The sequence below is a fragment of the Sinohyriopsis cumingii genome, chromosome 18 (assembly GCF_028554795.1).
Source record: "Sinohyriopsis cumingii isolate HCF-2022 chromosome 18, ASM2855479v2, whole genome shotgun sequence".
Taxonomy (NCBI): Eukaryota; Metazoa; Mollusca; class Bivalvia; order Unionida; family Unionidae; genus Sinohyriopsis; species Sinohyriopsis cumingii.
The window spans coordinates 30,011,044-30,029,897 of record NC_142978.1 but is presented as its reverse complement, the minus strand read 5'-3'; the positions used below and the strand labels follow the sequence as shown (position 1 = coordinate 30,029,897).

The 18,854-nt window shown below is 35.2% G+C and overlaps 1 protein-coding gene across 1 annotated transcript in view; it reads left to right on the top strand.

The window, feature by feature from the left end:
* The window catches only part of LOC149776300 (dynein axonemal heavy chain 8-like), a 565,538-nt gene that overhangs the window by 137,012 nt on the left and 409,672 nt on the right, over nt 1–18,854 (top strand). Inside the window, exons 20-23 of the mRNA XM_089942774.1 lie at nt 1,181–1,300; nt 7,029–7,191; nt 12,408–12,606; nt 15,918–16,026. Of these exons, the coding sequence (XP_089798900.1) occupies nt 1,181–1,300; nt 7,029–7,191; nt 12,408–12,606; nt 15,918–16,026 (591 nt within the window). The remainder of the gene's footprint in view (nt 1–1,180; nt 1,301–7,028; nt 7,192–12,407; nt 12,607–15,917; nt 16,027–18,854) is intronic.

Sequence of the window (18,854 nt, the reverse complement as noted above, 5' to 3'; positions counted from 1 at the left end):
GAGACATGTATCACCTTGTGAAAATTAAGAATGTGTGTAAAAATTTAGTCCAAAGCTTTAAAGTTCATATGCTTCAAATTTAATACAGTACTTTGAAGAATTTAGAATTTTCTTTATAGACTGGACTATTTTCTAGTACAACCATGTCGTTAGGTGTATTGTAACCAACTTGTCCCATCCCTGAACAAACCAAAATTGCAATTATTACTTTTATTTGAAACAATTCCAAAAAGGGAACACGACATAAATGATCTCTAAGTGATATTCTATCACAGTATCAATGTCAGAACAATAAAAGGAAAATATTTTAATTGGGAAACCAGGAATACAGAAATGTATAAAATAAGCAGCATTAAAGTAATACATACCCATGTCACGCACACAGACACATAAAAGTCAGTTTTTGAACGCTTCTTAATAAGACTCATTGCCAAGTACAGTTAATAGTATATATATTATTATAGTACAAGATTAACACTCTTTTCCTAGAACTGTCTTTAGTGGGTAGATCCTTTTATATGTCTACAAAAGAGGTTTATTTGTGAACAAATTGCAAACAAGATAAATGGGATTCCCCTATAGTGCAAGTTACACAGGTCATGTAAGCACATTTACTGCTATAAATTTAAAAAATAATTTTTGTTTTTAAAAACTTAATCATACTATAATGATAACAAAGTTTATTCATTCGTGATTTTTGAGTGATCTACACATTAATTGTCCATAACAAAAGTTCCAGACAAAAATTAGTGATCGCTATGGACTTTTACAATGGCAGTTTGACATTAAACTGGATATAAAACATTGATATTGGATTGAACTATCACTAGTATTGGGGAATCAAGTATATGATTGCGTGAGCAAGAAGTCACATGCATCTTCAGTCATCTTCTTATGGATGTTCAACTATGAATGGGATAGTGAAGTAACATAGAATAAGTTTTATTCTTAGCATGTACATAAGGCATTTCTTGAAAATGATAATTTAGCATGATGTAAAATTTACTACTTGTTGCTCATCATTGATCCATTGTTGCTTTTTCATTTCAGCTTCAAGTAAAATGTTCTGCCAACACATTAGCAGTATTCATTCTTAATAAATTGTTTTGGCATATCTCTGGTTATAATTGAAAGTTAACTTGAATTTCATTTAGAATATGTTTTCATTTTTTTTTTCCAGGTAAATGACATCAAGAGCACCCGGATTGACAATGTTCTGCAGGACTTGAGTGAAACCCTGCTCTGTGACTTGCCAGAGAGGACACCCTGGACAGTGCCAGAGTTCCAAAAGAATATGGAGGTATGATACGCCTGTTGTTAGGATGGCTGTCCTGTTTTGCAAATGGTCCTTTTGGAAGCATCACTGACAAATGAAGAAAATTAACAGAGGAAACTTAAAGAATTTTATGAATAACATTTTTGTTGCCAGAATATTTGAATCATAAATAATACATAATACCATTTGCCTTACAAAATGGTCAGGATCACTCACTTGCTGCTGGCCCTTGAGCTATTGTTAGACAAGGTACACATATTATCATGTTTAATTTTCCAGTGAATTGGGCATTAGAAACTCAAAAACAAATTTGTATTTTAAAGAAAGGCTTATAAAAAAATTTTTAAATATGAAGATGCAACAAATACTGGATTGGATCAGAAATGAGAAATTCTTAATCTACACTTGAAAATTTCATGGTGTGATTACTTGAAGCATGAAAGTTGTTAGTTTTGTCTCACCTACTGACTTAAATTATTTATGTATTAAAGTCTCGTCAAGTTTCTTTGTCTCTCAGGCTACATCTGCATGTACACAACTATGTGTATTTGACTACATTGACCACATGATCGACTTGTTTCAGAGATAAAAGTGTTTTAAAAATTTGTGGAAAATTATTGGAAGAAAGATTAACTGTTTCGATGACTCATATCTGCCTGGATTTTTGTGTGTTCTTCATTGGATTTACATATCAAGAAAGTGCATGAGTGCTTAACACAGATGAATTGATGTAAGATGCTTTGATTTAGACATATCTTTTTGTCACAGGTAAATCAGTGTGAAAAATATTTATTTGGTAGCTTCCAAAGTGTTTTTCATTAAAAAAGATTGATCAGATTTCTTTATATTTAAAATACTGTGTTCATGATGAATAATTCAAAGACTTTGACATCATTAATAGTAGAAATGCACATGGTTTTTGTGTAGATATTGCCTTGGAAAGCACACATCCTTGAATGAATGACAAAATATTGGTAAGATATTTAAAGTTTATTTTACAGAATTCCTTTAGTTCCTTAATAGGTATTTTGGTTTCTTAACATTTTCCCCTACATGAAGAGGTATGTTCTTGGTTATTGATTCTGGAATATCCTGACGGTAGGGAGGAGGGGAAGATTTGCTTTACATAAGACTGAAATTAGATTTAAAACTTAACATTACAGTTATGTCTTATTTTCTACTTGATTGTAGTTGAAGTCACATGGGTCAGGTAGGCGTTTAGTACAAACCTTTTCAGTAATGGGTGCCAGTTTTGAGAATTTAATTACACGTACCTTAAAGTAGTGAGATTTCATTATTTGGATCCTCATACATCCATATTCCTTTAAGAGGTCATCATTGATATGGCTAGAGAAATGATTATGGTATGTGGACATTTTTGTATAATGAGCCAGTACATACCAGAATGAATATTGTCCACTATGATGTTACAATGAAATCTGCATGTATGGAAAAAAATTCATACTACCTTGTTATTTATAATCATAGACCAAACATTCTCGTTTCTTCACCCATTTAACACATTAACCCCTAGCAACGACTTTACGGGGCAGGAGGTAGTAGCCTACTGCCAAGCTCTGTAGCGTCATTTTCATGCATGATACGCTAAAATGGGTGGTATTATAGAAAGGTAGACAGATATAGTTCTACAATGATGCCAAATAATCTGGAATATCTAGTTGCACTACAAAATACAGATAGAAAAACCTCATTTTTTGGACCCGACTTTTTCTTATGCAAAATTCACTCGTGGTTGGAATCCCATTTTGTGTCTGGATTTTAGACTTTTAGGTCTCAGATCTAAGGCAAACCGGTATGAACTGCAAACAGACAGATAAGTCCTTGCAAAAAAGTAGGATAAGATGGGCATTTGGAATAAAGAGTGGTCTCCATACAAAAATAATGGCTCTGTTTAGCAAAAAAAAAAAAAAAAAACAAAGAACAAGTCTAACTTTTACCTTCCTGCTCATGCACGAGTCAAATAGCCAATGAAAAATGATGTTTCTAACACAACTAGGCAGTATGTTATTGAAAGATTGCTGGGGATTTGGTGTTTTCGAGTCTATTCAGAAATAGCTTTCAAAATGTGTTTCCTACTTGATTTTCAGGCAAAAATGGCAAAAGCCTCCATGGGTTAATGTGTTAATACCTGGTCACCATTGTAATATCCCATAGAAATAGATAGTTTTTATCTGGCACTTTTATGATGAGATTTAAGGTGAAGTATATTCATCAATCAGGATTGAATATTGTTTGGTTAAACTATACTAGTATTAAACTTTAGAACAACAGTTAATATTTGTTTTTGAGTAAATGAACCTACATGACCACTTTAATAAACACTTTAGAATATACTTTGGTATAAGTTTACACCTAGTCCAGAAATCATAATTTTTAATAAAGATTCTAGTCCAGTCATCAATTGCTTATTGACCTTGACACTTTGAACCGTATGTTTGAGTGTATTTATGTTTAGGTTTTAAAGGCTTGTTTGAACAGTCTTAGTCATAAGTCCCAACTTGAAGTTCAGGGGTTGTAGGTTTGATACACATCCAGGCTATCCTGGTTTGGCTTCTTTGTAGTGTCCTTGGGGAAAGACAGTTTTGTTTCCTTTCCATGCATAATATAGTTAAATAAAGTGCTAAAACTACTGTTAAAATACTACAAAGAAAGGAACAAACTTTGAACTAAAGCTGTCATGATTCATATCATTTTTCATGTTTTCAAATTGTGTTTTTTTTACACCATTGGTCCAAAAAGTGTCAGTTGTAGAATATATTTTTGTACATATAACGTGATAATTTTCATCAGATCCTTTGAATTTTTGTACCAAAATGTTAAAAAAAATCTACACCTGTCAATCCTGTATCATTTTTTTTTAAATTAAAAAAATTATTATCTCCTTAATTTGATATTTTATATTTGAATCAAGAAGAGAACTTTATGGTTCAGATGGATTCAGAATAATTCTGATGTACAATTTTTGTAAATTTTAGGACAAATTTATTGTTCCTATGTATGAACATGTTGCGAAGGACCGTAAGTGCACAATTTGCACACTTGCAAAGCAGTCATTTGTGATAACTCTTGTGAAATAGTGCAGAAACATGCACATGGCAGCACACTACAGTTTTGTATTTAGCATAGGATTAGATTTTTAAAGAAAAGAATTTCTAATGTTATCCTCACTGGTTATGCTGGCTATTTAAAAAAGACCACGAGTATCTTTGGTATTTTAGACTTGGATCCAGTTACAGTGTAATTAAGTAATTAATTACAGTTACGCTGTATTTGTAATTGTAATTGAACATCGCTGATAGGTTGTAATTGTAATTGAAAGTCTAAATTTGCATAATTGCTCAACTACAAGTCAGTTACAAGTTTGAAGCAAAGATAAATGTTTTTTTTAGTTCCAAACAAATGATAAAAATGATATTTATCTTAACTACCAGATTTTAGGCTAATAATATATAATTTAATTTACAATAAGTAACAAAAATAAGTTTTAGATAAGAAAAACTGTGTATAAATGATTTTACTTAATTTTACTGTGGGATTCAGACTTTGGTACAGTTACAGTGCAGTTGGTGTAATTTTATAACTAATTACAATTACTTTATATTTGTAACAATTATTGTAAATGTAATTCATCATCACCAATATATTGCATTTGTAATTGTAACTGAATAGTCATAACTTTGAGTAATTGAAATTGTAATTGTAAATGACATCTGCAAGCCCATTGGAATTGTAAATGACAAAAGTAATTGCACCCAAATCTGCTTTTAGTCCATTTATTTTGGTGTATGATCGTGCAGTTTGGGTTTTAGAGCATACAGTTTAGCCTTACTTCAGATTTGTACCTATCAAATAACTGCTCTATCCACTTTGTTATTGTCACTTCCTGGATTTCCGAGGTAAATTGTAAAGAAAACCTACTTTTTACATTTTAAATATTTTTCATTCATTCATTGCACTTTCAAAAGCTGGTATTGTCTAGTTTGACAAAATTCTTTTTTCCTATTTTAATAATTGCTAAATATTGTGTGCTTTAGACTAATTCAGACTGATTTTTGAGCACATGGGAATAATCATATTGGTTATCTGTGTGCTTAGATCATGTACAATTTCCACAAATACAACCTTTTGATGCCTTGGTCTAATTTGCATAAAGGTGCATTTAGACACCTTTGCACCATCTGTATAGAAGTTTGTTTTTATGCCTACAGTAAACATTAGCCACTTTTTTGGGTTTTTGGAATGCCACCTTCTAGGAAAACCCCTATTACAGACTATAAGCATTGAGGTAAATGACCAGTTTGTCATATCACATGGTTGCTATTTAACATGATTCAAATCTACTATTTGAAGTAAATGGTCAGGATCAGGTTTTCCCTTATCCAGAATGGAGGCCACATATTGTTTTCAGCATTATCTTGAGTTTGCATTATTGCATTATTAGAATTGTGAATGAAGCCTTTATGCACAGCTAAATGTACTGAAATGTACTAGGAAGGATTGAATACATGCATTGTAAGAAAATACAGGATACATGAGTATGCATCATTCTCTCTCACTCGCTCTATTCCATTCTCTTAAGCCACTGTACTCTTCTTAAATTACTTTGAGGACTGTTTTGAAACATTACACAAAATCTGCCCATGGTCGACTCTAGTTCTAATATGAAAATGGTGATAATTGGACATCTGATATAGCAGCCACAGCTGCCATTTAAAATATTTTGTTATTGCTGTTCCTTCTGACTGGGTGGTCTTGTTAACATATTATTTTCACTTAAAGACTTTATATGATGTTTGGTTTTTCCTTAATGAAAATGGTGCCTATCTGATGTCTAATAGGGACACCCAAACAGCATCCCCCCAATCTTGTTATGGCCACTCCTTCTGAATGGATGGTTGTACCAACATTGGGCATCGGGTTTTCTGGAAGTCTTCTTATGATGTCGGTTTGGTTGTAAAAGAAAATAGTGCTGGTCTAACATTCAATATGGTGACCATGGCATTCATCTTGAAAATGTTATCATCACTACTATCCTGAATGGATGGTCATATCAACATAGCGTTTTTATTGTAAGACATCTGATGATGTCTAGTTGTCTATGGTAGCCATGATGACTGTCTCAAATTGTTGCCACTACTCTCCCTGATTAGATGATCATTATGATGTAGGTTTTTCACCAAGCGACTTCTAATGGTGTCCACTCAGTCCTGAATAAAAATGGGGCCAAGCTGACACCCAGTATATGTACCACAGCAGCTAATTTGAAAATTTTGTTATTGCTGAAGAATATAAGAGAAAGATTCAACACCTAACAATTAAGAGGAATAAATGGTCTTATCTTCAATTCTTGGAAATTCTCATTGCCTAGTAGAGCATGAATCCTTTCAGGGGACTCTTGTTAAATATGTAATCTCATAAATTTTTAAGCCTTTTGCATCCTTTCCTGAGCATTCATCAGATGTTGTTATCTTTATAAGATGTTATAAATAAGTGTGTCTGAGTCAGGTGGGATTAAGATCTGGACTTGAAGGTAGAATTTTGCTAGTGGCAGAGTCACAAATCCAGAGGTCAAAGGAAGAGCTTTCAAGGTGAATCACTAGAAATGCATTTTCAGATCCTTTAAGATTGTTGGGCATAAAATGTCTTTGAAGAACTATATTTAAGAATCTGTATGAAATCAGTAAATACAAAAATTATCAATGTCTTTCACAAAATTAAGCATTTTCTATAGGTCTACTGTGAAAGGACTGCGGTAGAGATAAACAGGATGAGCCAGGTCGTGGAGGATGCAGTGAAAGAGCTGATCAAAATTTTCCTCTATCGAGCTCAGATCAATCCCATCCAAAATGAAGAGCAGGAGGAAAAATTTTCCTGTCAGTCCCCCACAATCAAGCGTAAGTGCTATACTGTTGCATGAAATTACAGTTTTCACAGGCATCTGTGTATTTTGTGTACCAGTAGTAAACCCTCTATTTTTTATCACTTTAATTTTCTTCCCTGTAATTTTCCAAATTCACTACAATATACCTATCTTTTTGTAATAGATGCAGATTGATATATTTTTTAGATGGTGGTGAATCTTTGTTGTTTTCATATGGAATGTCCTTTTGCATGCCAGGTACTAGCCAGGAGACATAACTCCTGATTTGCAGCTTGGAAACATTTAAATTGGGCCTGTCACTGTGTTTATCCTTGGCACTTTAGTCTTTGTACAGTACCTCTCTTAATTATTTTACTGTTTCAATCATTTTTGGTATAAAGGTGGATGTTTATGAGGCCTTTGAATTATGTTGTCAGCATTCATCACCATCCTTTGGGAGAGAGTCACAACTGGTCAGATCAACCAATTATTTGTTCTGCACAATAATACCCATAATCCTTTTTAGATTTTAACCAGATTTTTTTTGCATCTTGATATTGATGAGACCCAAGGCTGATTTTGATTGTCAGCATTCTGTGTCATCAGTTGGCGGAGTTATAGCCCCATATTGTCACACCCACTCACTTCATTTTCTGCACATTAACTCCTTTAAATGTTATTAGTTTTAAACCAAATTTGACATGGAGCCAGATAATCATGAGACCTTGGCTAAATTTGATTGTCATCATTATGTAGAGCCATTATGTAGAGTTGAAACCTCACATTTTTGGATTGACTCATTCTTACTTTCAAACAACAACTTGTACTTCATAAATTTCATGCAAATTTAGCATGCAATTTGATATTGTTGTGACCATCACCAAAATTGATTGAAGTGTTCAGCATCATCTTGTAGCAGACTTCTAGCCCCATATTATTAGTTCCACCCACTTTTGTGTGAAATAAATCCCTTTAACTCTTAATTACTGGTGCCAGATATATCCGCCGTGTAAATATGAGTTGCCTCGAGAGTGACTGATTCATCAGCTGCTTAAGATATCTAGTACTGGTCCTGGTGACCGATACATATCCAGGACTTGTTTTGCATTCTGTACCCCCATGACAGATAGGTCTGCACACTATGTTCTTGCCAAGGCTCGGCTAGCGTGGGTACGTGGGAAAGCCTGCCAGTAGCTTCGCGTGGGTCGGTGGTTCTTCCCAGGGTTTTCCAGGGTTCTTCCTCCACCAGTTATACTGGCCGCCATGTATAGCCTATCTTGTGCTGAAAAATGGCGTTAAACCCTAGATCAACAACAACAACAACTATGTTCTTGTTACAATTAGTCTTCTTGGTCATTACTTGGAGGGTAAAGAACGTTCGACCAGTCTGGTTAACAAATGATTGTTCTTACTAAATCCAGAGATTTTTTGCAATGTTATACCACCATTTTGTTAATACATTTGTTTGAAGTTTACAGTGGTAACAAAGGCTTCTGCTTACGAGAGTGATTCGGGTTCCAAATTTTCAGGGTTTTTGGAAGATGAATTTGACAACATTGAGTTAAGAAGTGTTGGTAGTGACATTGAGATATGATCTTTGTCAAGTCTGTCAGCAATAAAGCCCGATTCCGACGATGATGATACTGAAGTATGGTCAAGTGAGCACCATGCTCCAAAAATCACAGAGTTTACAGAAAATGTTGGTCCTACTTTCGTTTTAGATCAGGGGAAGAAGGAAATTTATTTTTTCAGTAAATTTGTTTCCCTGGCATTGATTGAGAGCATTGTGGCACAAAAAACCAATGGCTATGTAGCAAGATGTATAGAAGAAAAGCCCGATTCACAATGTCAACACATGACAATAGACGAAATGCTGGCCTTTCTAGGAATACATTTGATTTTGTCAATCTTGGCAGTTCCGACCTATGGTCTACCTTGGCAATCAACATGGCCCATCCAGATACCAAGTATTCCCACAATTATGACCAGAATACTTTTTGAAAAGTTGTTGAAGTATTTTTATGTAAATGACACTAGGCAAAATCCACCAAGATGCCAGCCTGGATATGACAAGTTGTGTCACATAAGACCAGTTCTTGATGAAATTTCCACATGTTTCTTCAAAATTATAATGGTCATAAAGAGCAGAGTGTCAATGAAGGGATGATTGTGTATAAAGGTTGATTATCCTTCAAGCAATATTTGCCTGCAAAGCCAACCAAGTTTGGAATAAAAGTTTGGGAACAGGCAGACCCACTCAATGGTTATATGCACGAGTTCAGGTGTACATAGGAAAAGTATATAGCCGGGCAGGACGCACAAAAGAAGAGGGCCTTGGTGCATGTGTGGTTACTGATCTAACAGCAGATTTACTTGGGAAATCTCATGCAGTTTACATGGACAATTTTTTCTACAGTCAAGCACTCTCTGAATGCCTCAGGAAAGAACAAATTTATTGCCTCGGTACAGTACGAGTGAATAGAAAGGGAATGCGTCAGGAACTAAAATCTGCCAAATTAAAGAACAGGCGTGAGAGTGTCCTGATGACAAAAGGAACTCTATGAGCTATAACTTGGAAGGACAAAAAATTATCCATTATCTCTCAACAAGTTGCGACCCAAGCAAGAACAAAATGGTGAGTAGGAGATAAAAAAACGAAACCTACCAGGAAGTGCCAGTTCAGCTTGTCACTGAACTCTACAATAAATATATGTTTGGGGTTGACCTGGCAGACCAGAAAAGGTTGCAGTACTCTACCTGCCGCAAAGCTACCAAATGGTGGAAATATCTGTTCTGGTCCTGCTTTATGTTTCTCTCGTAAATGTGCTGTCAACTGTGCAGGAGTCGCACAACCACAAACTTTTCACCCCAAAAAAGAAAGAAATCCAACAGAAATAGCTTGACTTTCGAATTGCACTTGCACAGCAGATGATAGGGACATTTCGAGGATCACAAAAGAGAGAAAGTATATCTACAATTGATAATGTGGAAATGCACATTGGCCCACAAAAGCTGAGAAACCAAGGCGATGCAAAATGTGTTTCAAAGAATAAAGGCGGCATGAGGTATTCATCATGTGCAAACAGTGTGGTGTCCATCTGTTCATAAAACATAAAACACAACTGTTTCATTAGATACTATGAGGAAATACTTGGGAAACAGTAGAACATAGTGACTAAACATTTTTGTATTTACATGTATATATTTGACCAATAACTTCCTATAAAAGACTGATATATAAATTTTAGGGTTTACAAACTGTTTTGTCTTGTATATTCATGGATTTTATATCATTATTGTGGATCTTAGAAGGATACAGGAATCAAACAGACATAAGGTCTGTTATAGCATTTATTTATGCATGGTTTTAGTCTATAAATCAGTTTATTATACAGAAAATAACTGAAATAATTAGCCCATATCCCCACATCATCAGCTAAAAAGTTATAATTTGGCTGTAGCAGCATTAGGTTGTGGTAGTCAGCCCACAAATCAGATACAGTAGGCTATGGTAGTTACCCTAGCAGCTAGGTATAGCCAGGCACAGTAGTGAGCTATACACTGGCATCAGTAGTTAAAGAGTTAATGTTGAATTTCATTTGAAATTGTATGCTACTTGATGTTGGTCAGATCTTGGCTGAGTTTAATTGTCAGTAGTATGTATCATTGTTTAGCAGTTATATATATTCCCAAATTATCCGACCAACCCATGTTTTAACCAAGATTGTTAAGCAGGATATTGATGAGAATGATTAAAAGAAGGGATATAATTTCCTGGAAGTTGCCTACTGCATTTTATTTCATGTGGTTAAAAAATGATAATTATTGAATATGGAAAATGAAAATAACTTGAGTTCTCCACAATATACCATTACCAAACTGTATGGATGGCTTGCACTTAGAGGAGAGAAGAAATGTCAGTTTTAAGGTGAAAATGTCAAAGGTCAAGGTTACTGTGCAAAATAGACAAGACCTGGACCAAACTTTTTGAATGACTTGCACTTTCAGTAAGGAAAAAGCCTATTGATATTAGACCAAAGATTAACAGTCAAGATGATTGTGACTAATAAGAGAAATGGTTTTGCACAATAACATTATTTCTGTAACACAGATATGGACAATCTTTGATCATTGATTGCATTTTGGGATTAGGAAGAAGCCTTAAAATTTTGGAGTGCAAAGTTCAATTTCACTGACTGAGGAGCACGAAGATAAAGGTCACTGAAGAAGAAATGTGTTTTCTCTACAAAAGTGTACGTTCTCAACTATGTACATTTTTTATAGTTGATGTTTAGAGTTTAAAAAAAGTCTTTAGATTCTAGGGTCTAATGGTCAGAGGTCACTGTGATGGTAATTCCAGTAGGAAAGTATTGGCTTATATCCAGTAAGTTTACTTTAAAGGCACAGACCTTAGCCAAAGGTCCACGCTGTTGAGACCCATTGGTCAATACTGTCCAGTGTCAACTATATGTCACTAATACCCCATCCAATTCTAGTTTTAAAAAATGTGCCAATAAGCTGTTCAAAATGAAACCAATCATGATTGAATTGGACTTCCATGGCTAAAAATAGAAAAACTTGTATAAGACTGTTTGACAGAAAAAGATGAAAATTTATCATAAAAATATCCTGGCATTTGTGTATTTTAGGATCTGCGATAGATTGTAGTTGCCATTACAAAAAAATAGAATTGCCTTTACCTAACTTTTTGACAGCTTCTGAGCAGAATCTTACAGAGATTCAAACATGTAGGCCTTGCAAGTTTGTATAAATGATAAGATATGACCAATAGAAGACATCTACTAAAGACACAGAAATAATTTGAAATAACTTCTGAAAGCCTTTAGAATTTGTTGAGCTGGTGTGGATCTACCATCCAGTAGGATTGAAAGCAAATTTTTTAAATGACTTTTTAAGAACCAGGCACTGGGTTTTTTCAAGGTTGATATAGAAAATATCCTTGTATGATGATATACTATGCAGATCTGCCTTCCAATATGGCAGCTGTTTAAAAAAAAGACTTTCAGCAGCTTAGCAACTTGACAATTTAAATGCTTTTCAGTTTTATACAAATAATGCCGATTTTGTATTTGACACAAAAAATGGAGAGATCTTAAATTTTTGTCAACAAAATGATAGAGGTTTTGAGAGGATGCATTCTACTAACTCTTTTTGCATTTGGCTGTTAATCATGTTAGCTGTGTGTGCAATCTCTGTCACACTTGAACTTCTTGTTCTATGTTCTTTTAGCTGAGGAGGTACTTTCTTCTGGGACTGGAGAAGGTCATTTGGCAGATGCAGCTCCAGAAAATGGAGTTGAAAGTGAGACCCAGGTGATTTGGGAGGCCTGTGAGGAACTGTTTGAACATTTCAAACATCGTTTGATCGAGTCCTTACTAAGAGCAACTCGCTATTCATTGGATGGAATGAGGAAGAGGTTTTCCTTCAGGTAGGATATAAGTGAAATATGTGAACACAACCAGATCTTGTGTGACTGCAATTATTCTGGTAATATGTGCACCAACTGGTAACTTGTGTACCAGGTTTAGGTACACTTCATTCATTATGTTGTCTTCATCAGTTTTGTGCAACTCTTTATAATTTTTCTTTCAATAGATTGTCATTAACGCTAGAAAATGTGAGACCGATCTACCAGATGAAAAGAAAATCTCTGTGCATATGTTCTGATACTGTGATGAATTTATTTATTTTTGAAGGCATTGTTTATTTTATTGTAGGTGTTTTGGCAACAGCTTGGATTGTATAGTGCTTAAATGTGTGAAGCTGAGAAAAATGAAGCTTAAAATTATTTGGAAGGTGAATTTTCTTTTGTATCTGACATTAACAAGACAGTTATGTCAAGTTTGATTTTTACCATTTTTTTCAGGTAAGTGTCTTGGAGTATTGGACCTATTTGACTTTGTCTTTTGATTGCATCAGAATTTTGTTTCCACTTGCATTATTTGCAAACTTTCCTGTTTGTATGTACTCCTCTACTGATTTTAAAACATAAAACTTAGTAATTTCATTGATTAATGTAGAATTTCTAACCTTATTATTGCCAGGGGGTCCCAGATGCTGTCAACTTGTTAGTGTAATGTAGTCTTTCTCATCTGCTTAGAACATAGTTCTCTGAAGGTGTTTCAAGGCTACCTTGTATTCGATCATTTTGTGGTGGGCATACACTAGGGTAGGGGAATGTCCCTATGTTCTAAGGAAAATAACAGGCCCTGCAGAGATACTAAGGTTATCATTTCCTCCATCATAAAACACTGTTCTTTATATTTGCCAAATGGTTGCATTTTCATTGTTTTTATATTCAGATGATGCTTAAATAAACAATTACACATGTGAATAATCTAAGTTTTTTTCTGCAGAAAAATTGCCGGCAATTTCTACTTCTTGTTTACTTTGTGCATAAAGCAAGTTCTGTGGCAACAACTGTGTTCTTAGTATATACAGAGGTTGTACACAGTACAAGAAGTCAGGTGAGTTTCACAATGACATTCATTATTTCCTGTTAACAGAATAATGTCAGGAAAGATGGGGTGGGTGGGCAGTGTGGCCACTAAAAGACCCTGTGTGATACTAACATCAACTACATAAAGTGCTGGGGCCCCGAGTGGTCTAAAGCGCTCTCTGTTACAGATCACTGCTATCTCACCTCTGTCTGCATGGGTTCGAGTCTAGGATTCGGCCAATGTGGGTATGTGAGAAAGCTTGCCAGTAGCTTCTCGTGGGTCAGTGGTTCTTTCCGGGGTTTTCCCGGGTTCTTCCTCCACCATTAATACTGGCCGCCATACATAGCCTATCATGTGCTGAAAAGTGGCATTAAACCCCACAACAACAACAACAACAACATAAAGTGCTCAAAGTGCACATGAAAAAAATTGTTGCACTTTTTGTGAATTGTGGTCTCCTAGGACCTGGAATTCCTTTATGATTCCAGGCGAATCCCTTTTTGATTCCAGGCATACATATCAAGGAGGGAAGAACAGTCCCTCTAGTTCAGAATTTTCCCAATTCTCTTCCAGGACTCACATGTTGGGACAGACATCTTAGGTGGCTGGTGAAGCCCACCAGAAGAAGGATCTTGACATTCTAGACGTTGATTTCTAGACGTTGATCTGCTTCCCCCTGTAAGGAGATGATGAACACTTCTCATGTCTCTAATAGTGTGCACGCTACAGGTAGCGGGTTGTGCCCTCCTGTTAGGGATGGAGTACACTATGAAAGCTGGTTGTGCCCTCCCTTGAAGGTAGAGTGCCGTCCCAATAGGGAGGTTGAGCATCACAACAGCAGGCTGCTCCCTCTAATCAGAGAGGTAGAGCACTACAATACACAAGCTTCTAGAAGCATGTTGCCCCTTAGTTTATAGAGGCAAAACACCTCATACCCATGATGAACAGAGTGATAAATTAGTTAAAAATGAGGTCTTCTCCTCCTGTCACTCCTTGGACTAAAGTTACTGTGACAGGGTAAAGACCAGGTTCCTCCCTTTACCTCCTCTGCAATCCCATCCTGTGCAGGGCTTGGAATTCATACATAAGAATCAGGCTAGGTACAGGGACCAAATCATTGTTACCCCCTTCCAAATTGTACCTATGAACCCATATGGAATGTAGGGCCTTCCACCTTTGTGAGCTTGGTCCATTATGCCCCCATCAGCTACTGAATCTTGCCTTACAGTCAAAATGATGCTGAGGCTTGTATCTGACCATCACCTCCTCACCAGGTAGCTTACTTTTAGAAGGTTAAAGGTGTTACATCATCTAGGGTAGATATGCATTCACATTTCTGTAACTGGTGGTGAACCAGGGACTGTGTTGCAGAGTGCTTCTATACCTTCTTCATCAACTGACATCGTGATGCCCAGCCATTTTCCAACTCGAAGTGTACTAGACTATGATACACTATCCTCGTTGACTCAAACAAGTTTGAGACAGAAGCAGCAGCAGTGACACATTCTCTCAGGCACACCCCATCATCTCTATTTTATGCTACATTAAAAATCACACAAACACGCACACACCAACACACATTGGATTAACACATGGAACTGCCATAACACAAACAGGTTGACAAGGAAGCAGTGTCTGCAAGTTAAATGTAGATGGCAAATAATAATTTAAACTTCATGATAAAATTTTCCTTTCTAGTCAGTTTTTCATAATAAACTCTGAGCCCCTCACATCATTTGATCCCCCACCCTTTGGTTTTTATTCATGAGGTAAGCAGGCACATGGCTTGAGCTTGTGCATTGTACATGCTTGTGTACATGTATGGATAACCTGATTGGAGACAGATTTTGGTTTTAGTCTTAATAATTTTTTCTTATAACTTTATTAGGTTTTGGGGGGCTTTGAAAACTAGGACTTGCAATTTAAATAATTTATGTTTTTAAATAAATTTATTGGGTTTTGGGGTGTTGAGAACTTTGATTTTTTTTGTTTGGTACTGGGGATTACGTTTACATGTGTAAATCTAGTTCTGAATGATTTTTCATGACAAATGAAAAATCAATAAAGTAAAGAATAAAATAGAAAAAAACAGTTGAAAAAAGGAATAATGAATCATTATATCATAATTTAAAAAAAAACCAAACAAATATTTTTATGAATTTAGACCTTAATCTGTAGAATGGCTGAATTTAAATCTAATCCAGCATTCTTTGCAGTTTATGAAATAAATCTTTGTTATAAATTTAACCTTTTGAAATCTCTGTATGTTGTCCAAAGTATCAACATTGCATATTTTCAGTGGACGTCGTTCTAACCTTCTGCATCATTTTGATGAAGGTGGTGGAATGAACCAAGATGAGAGGATACCTTTTTTCACTGCTGATGTCACACTTTGTATTCCAAATGTGGTAAGTTTTATTTTATTTCTTTAACTGCCAGTGCTGCTGTCAAGATACATTACACTGCCAGCTGCTGCGATTAGATGAAAATAAATTAGCTGATGATGTGAGGATATGGCCCAGTTTTGTTACTATATTTCTTTAAAAGTGACTGATTTTGTATACTTAAACCATGCATATATAATAGTTTTATCTACCTTTTGTCTGTTATTCTTTTATCTGCTGACTTCCATGAAGATTGAATTGAACACACTTTATTTGTAACAAATATTTTCCTCATTCTTTTAATTAAAGCTATTTGCAGAATCATTTTGTTTTTAAATTTTTGATTGGTCATTTTGTTCTATTGGTTCAGGCCGTGCTGTTGGTAATATTTGTACAATCAGTTATGCTTTATGTAATGAAGAATGTCACACTGCTTTCAAACGATGGACACTTTATGCAGCCTTTTTTCATTTGAAACACTGTTTACATTGCCAAGGCTTTTGGCTTATGTGGACCAATAGGCGTTTCAGTAAATGATGAGAATTTATGATGGCTTTTACTTTTTTGAACTTCTTTATGTCCCTAATATATGCTGGGCAAGCAAAATTTGCTTCTTTAGTTTGAATTGTCAATAGTTTATGATTTGGTGATTCCTGCATAGTGACGAACACATTGACTAAAGTCACATCAAAGCAGAACCAACAGAGACACTTTTGCTATTTTATAGTTTTCTGGCATGTGAACTAATATTGTATTCTTTTCCGGTCTGCTAGATCCCTCCAAACATGTACTTGTACACTTTGGAGACAATCCTGGAGCTGGAATTTTCTGATGGCTTCCATATTCTTTGCCCCTTGCACACAATCTTGCTCACACTTGAGACACAACTTGCTGATATATAATTATAGTATTTTGTCTCTCAAAGAAAAAGCACAAGCATTTCCTAATGTTACCGCCACACTGTCACCTCTCTTATTTAATTTTACAGGTTAAGCTTCATCTGACATTCCCTTCTGATTAGTACATACAGTTCTCAGGTAATAGATTTTATCGCTACTAAGAGATTCAAAGGATGCCATACCTGAGAAAAATTGTTTATATAAACTACATGAGAATTCCTTAAGTTTGTAGTTTCTAGGCATTGTCAGCGACAACATTGGTACCAAGGCCCTCTTCAGTCATGTATTCAACCTGGCTTACTTGTCTCTCAGTATAAATCTGAAATTTGCACATTAGCCATTGTGTAGGTCAGCCCATATTTAAACATTAATTCCAAATTTTGTTTGCTTATCTGGTAAATATCACTTAAAGGATGCTTGTCTTTTAATAGCAATTGGTTTTCTCTTTGATTGCAAATGAATACAATTTACTGATTTTATTGAGACTGAACCTCAGTGCAGTGAATGAATTTACTGTGTTTGCCATCAATGCTGTGTACAGAGAAGCTTGTATTACTGTTTTAACAAAAAGCTCTCTGTTGATATTCTTCACAGCAGTTGCTATGTACTGACTAAAAGAGTGAATATTTTTTTATTAAAGCAGTGCTAGCAGCAGTTTATGTGCAAATGATGAGCGGTAGATAGGTCATTGATTCATAAAAATACTGAAGGAATTCATGGAAGCTTCAAACTGGCATAAATTTGCCAATGATTAGAATATCCAAGTTGTGATGGATAAACTGAGATCACAGTATCATTAAATGCATCATGTCGGTGCTAAAGAATTACATATTTTCCGAAACAAACGCAGAACACATTGATAATTTTTGAATTTGGGAATGACCTTAGAAATAAGATGAAATAAACTTGGACAGATTTTTGAGGCAAATAAAATAAAAAAGAATCTGCAGAATATTGTGATGTTTTTGATGAGGTCATAGATGAAGATGTTCGAGAGTGGGGTAATTAAATAAATGCTATTGAGCAATAAGTACATGAATTGCATGCAAACTCAATACTTGTCAGATGACTAACTATTAAATGGGTTATGAGTACAAAGAAGAACAGCAGGACAAGCACTGCCTGAAATTTTGAGAAATTATTACCTAAAGCAACAAAGCAAAAATGATTTTGGAAATTTACTAGTGCTTTAAGAAATTTGATCTTATTGGAATTTAACACACAGAATGTGGCCCATCTCGGGTTCATGCAGTACTCTGTCATGATGGGTCATTCCATCTCATTAGGGCTGATATGGCACTGGAATTTATGTTAGTTGCAAATGCAAATGACTTTCATGATACCAATAATAACAGGTTAGTTTATATGAGAAAACCTGCTCAGAAATTGCAAATTGCCACAATGTTGCAAGATAAAGTCTGTGACTCATTTTCTTGAAAAAGCCATGTAATCAATGTAACATCTGATGTGGAGGAAGAATTTTAAAAAAGTGTTGAGTGGTCAACTGAAATGTAGCTGAATCCACCATCACCATTTGCTGCTGCAGCAACAACAAAAACCAACAAAACAATGGTAAAACAAGTAAGACATGAACATAATATCCAAATGCCCAGAGGTGCTAGAAAAGCAGATACCTTTACTGTATTAAACCAGTATGAACAAAACCATTGTTGTCTCGCATCTGCTATCACTACTAAAGCAACTGAATTTATTCATTAAAATCATAACAATCACAAGTACCAGAATTCAAATTTCAGAAACAAAGTGGTGAGTTGGAAAATTACTTGGTCATTATCCCACTCACATACACACCAGACATAGACTCAACAACTATTGATAAATATGATTCCTAGAATTATAACAGTGTTACAAAACTTTGGTCTTGCTGGGGTTAATGCAGAGATTGTCCTTTTACCTTTGCTAGCCAAGGTTCCAACATGATAACCCAATCTA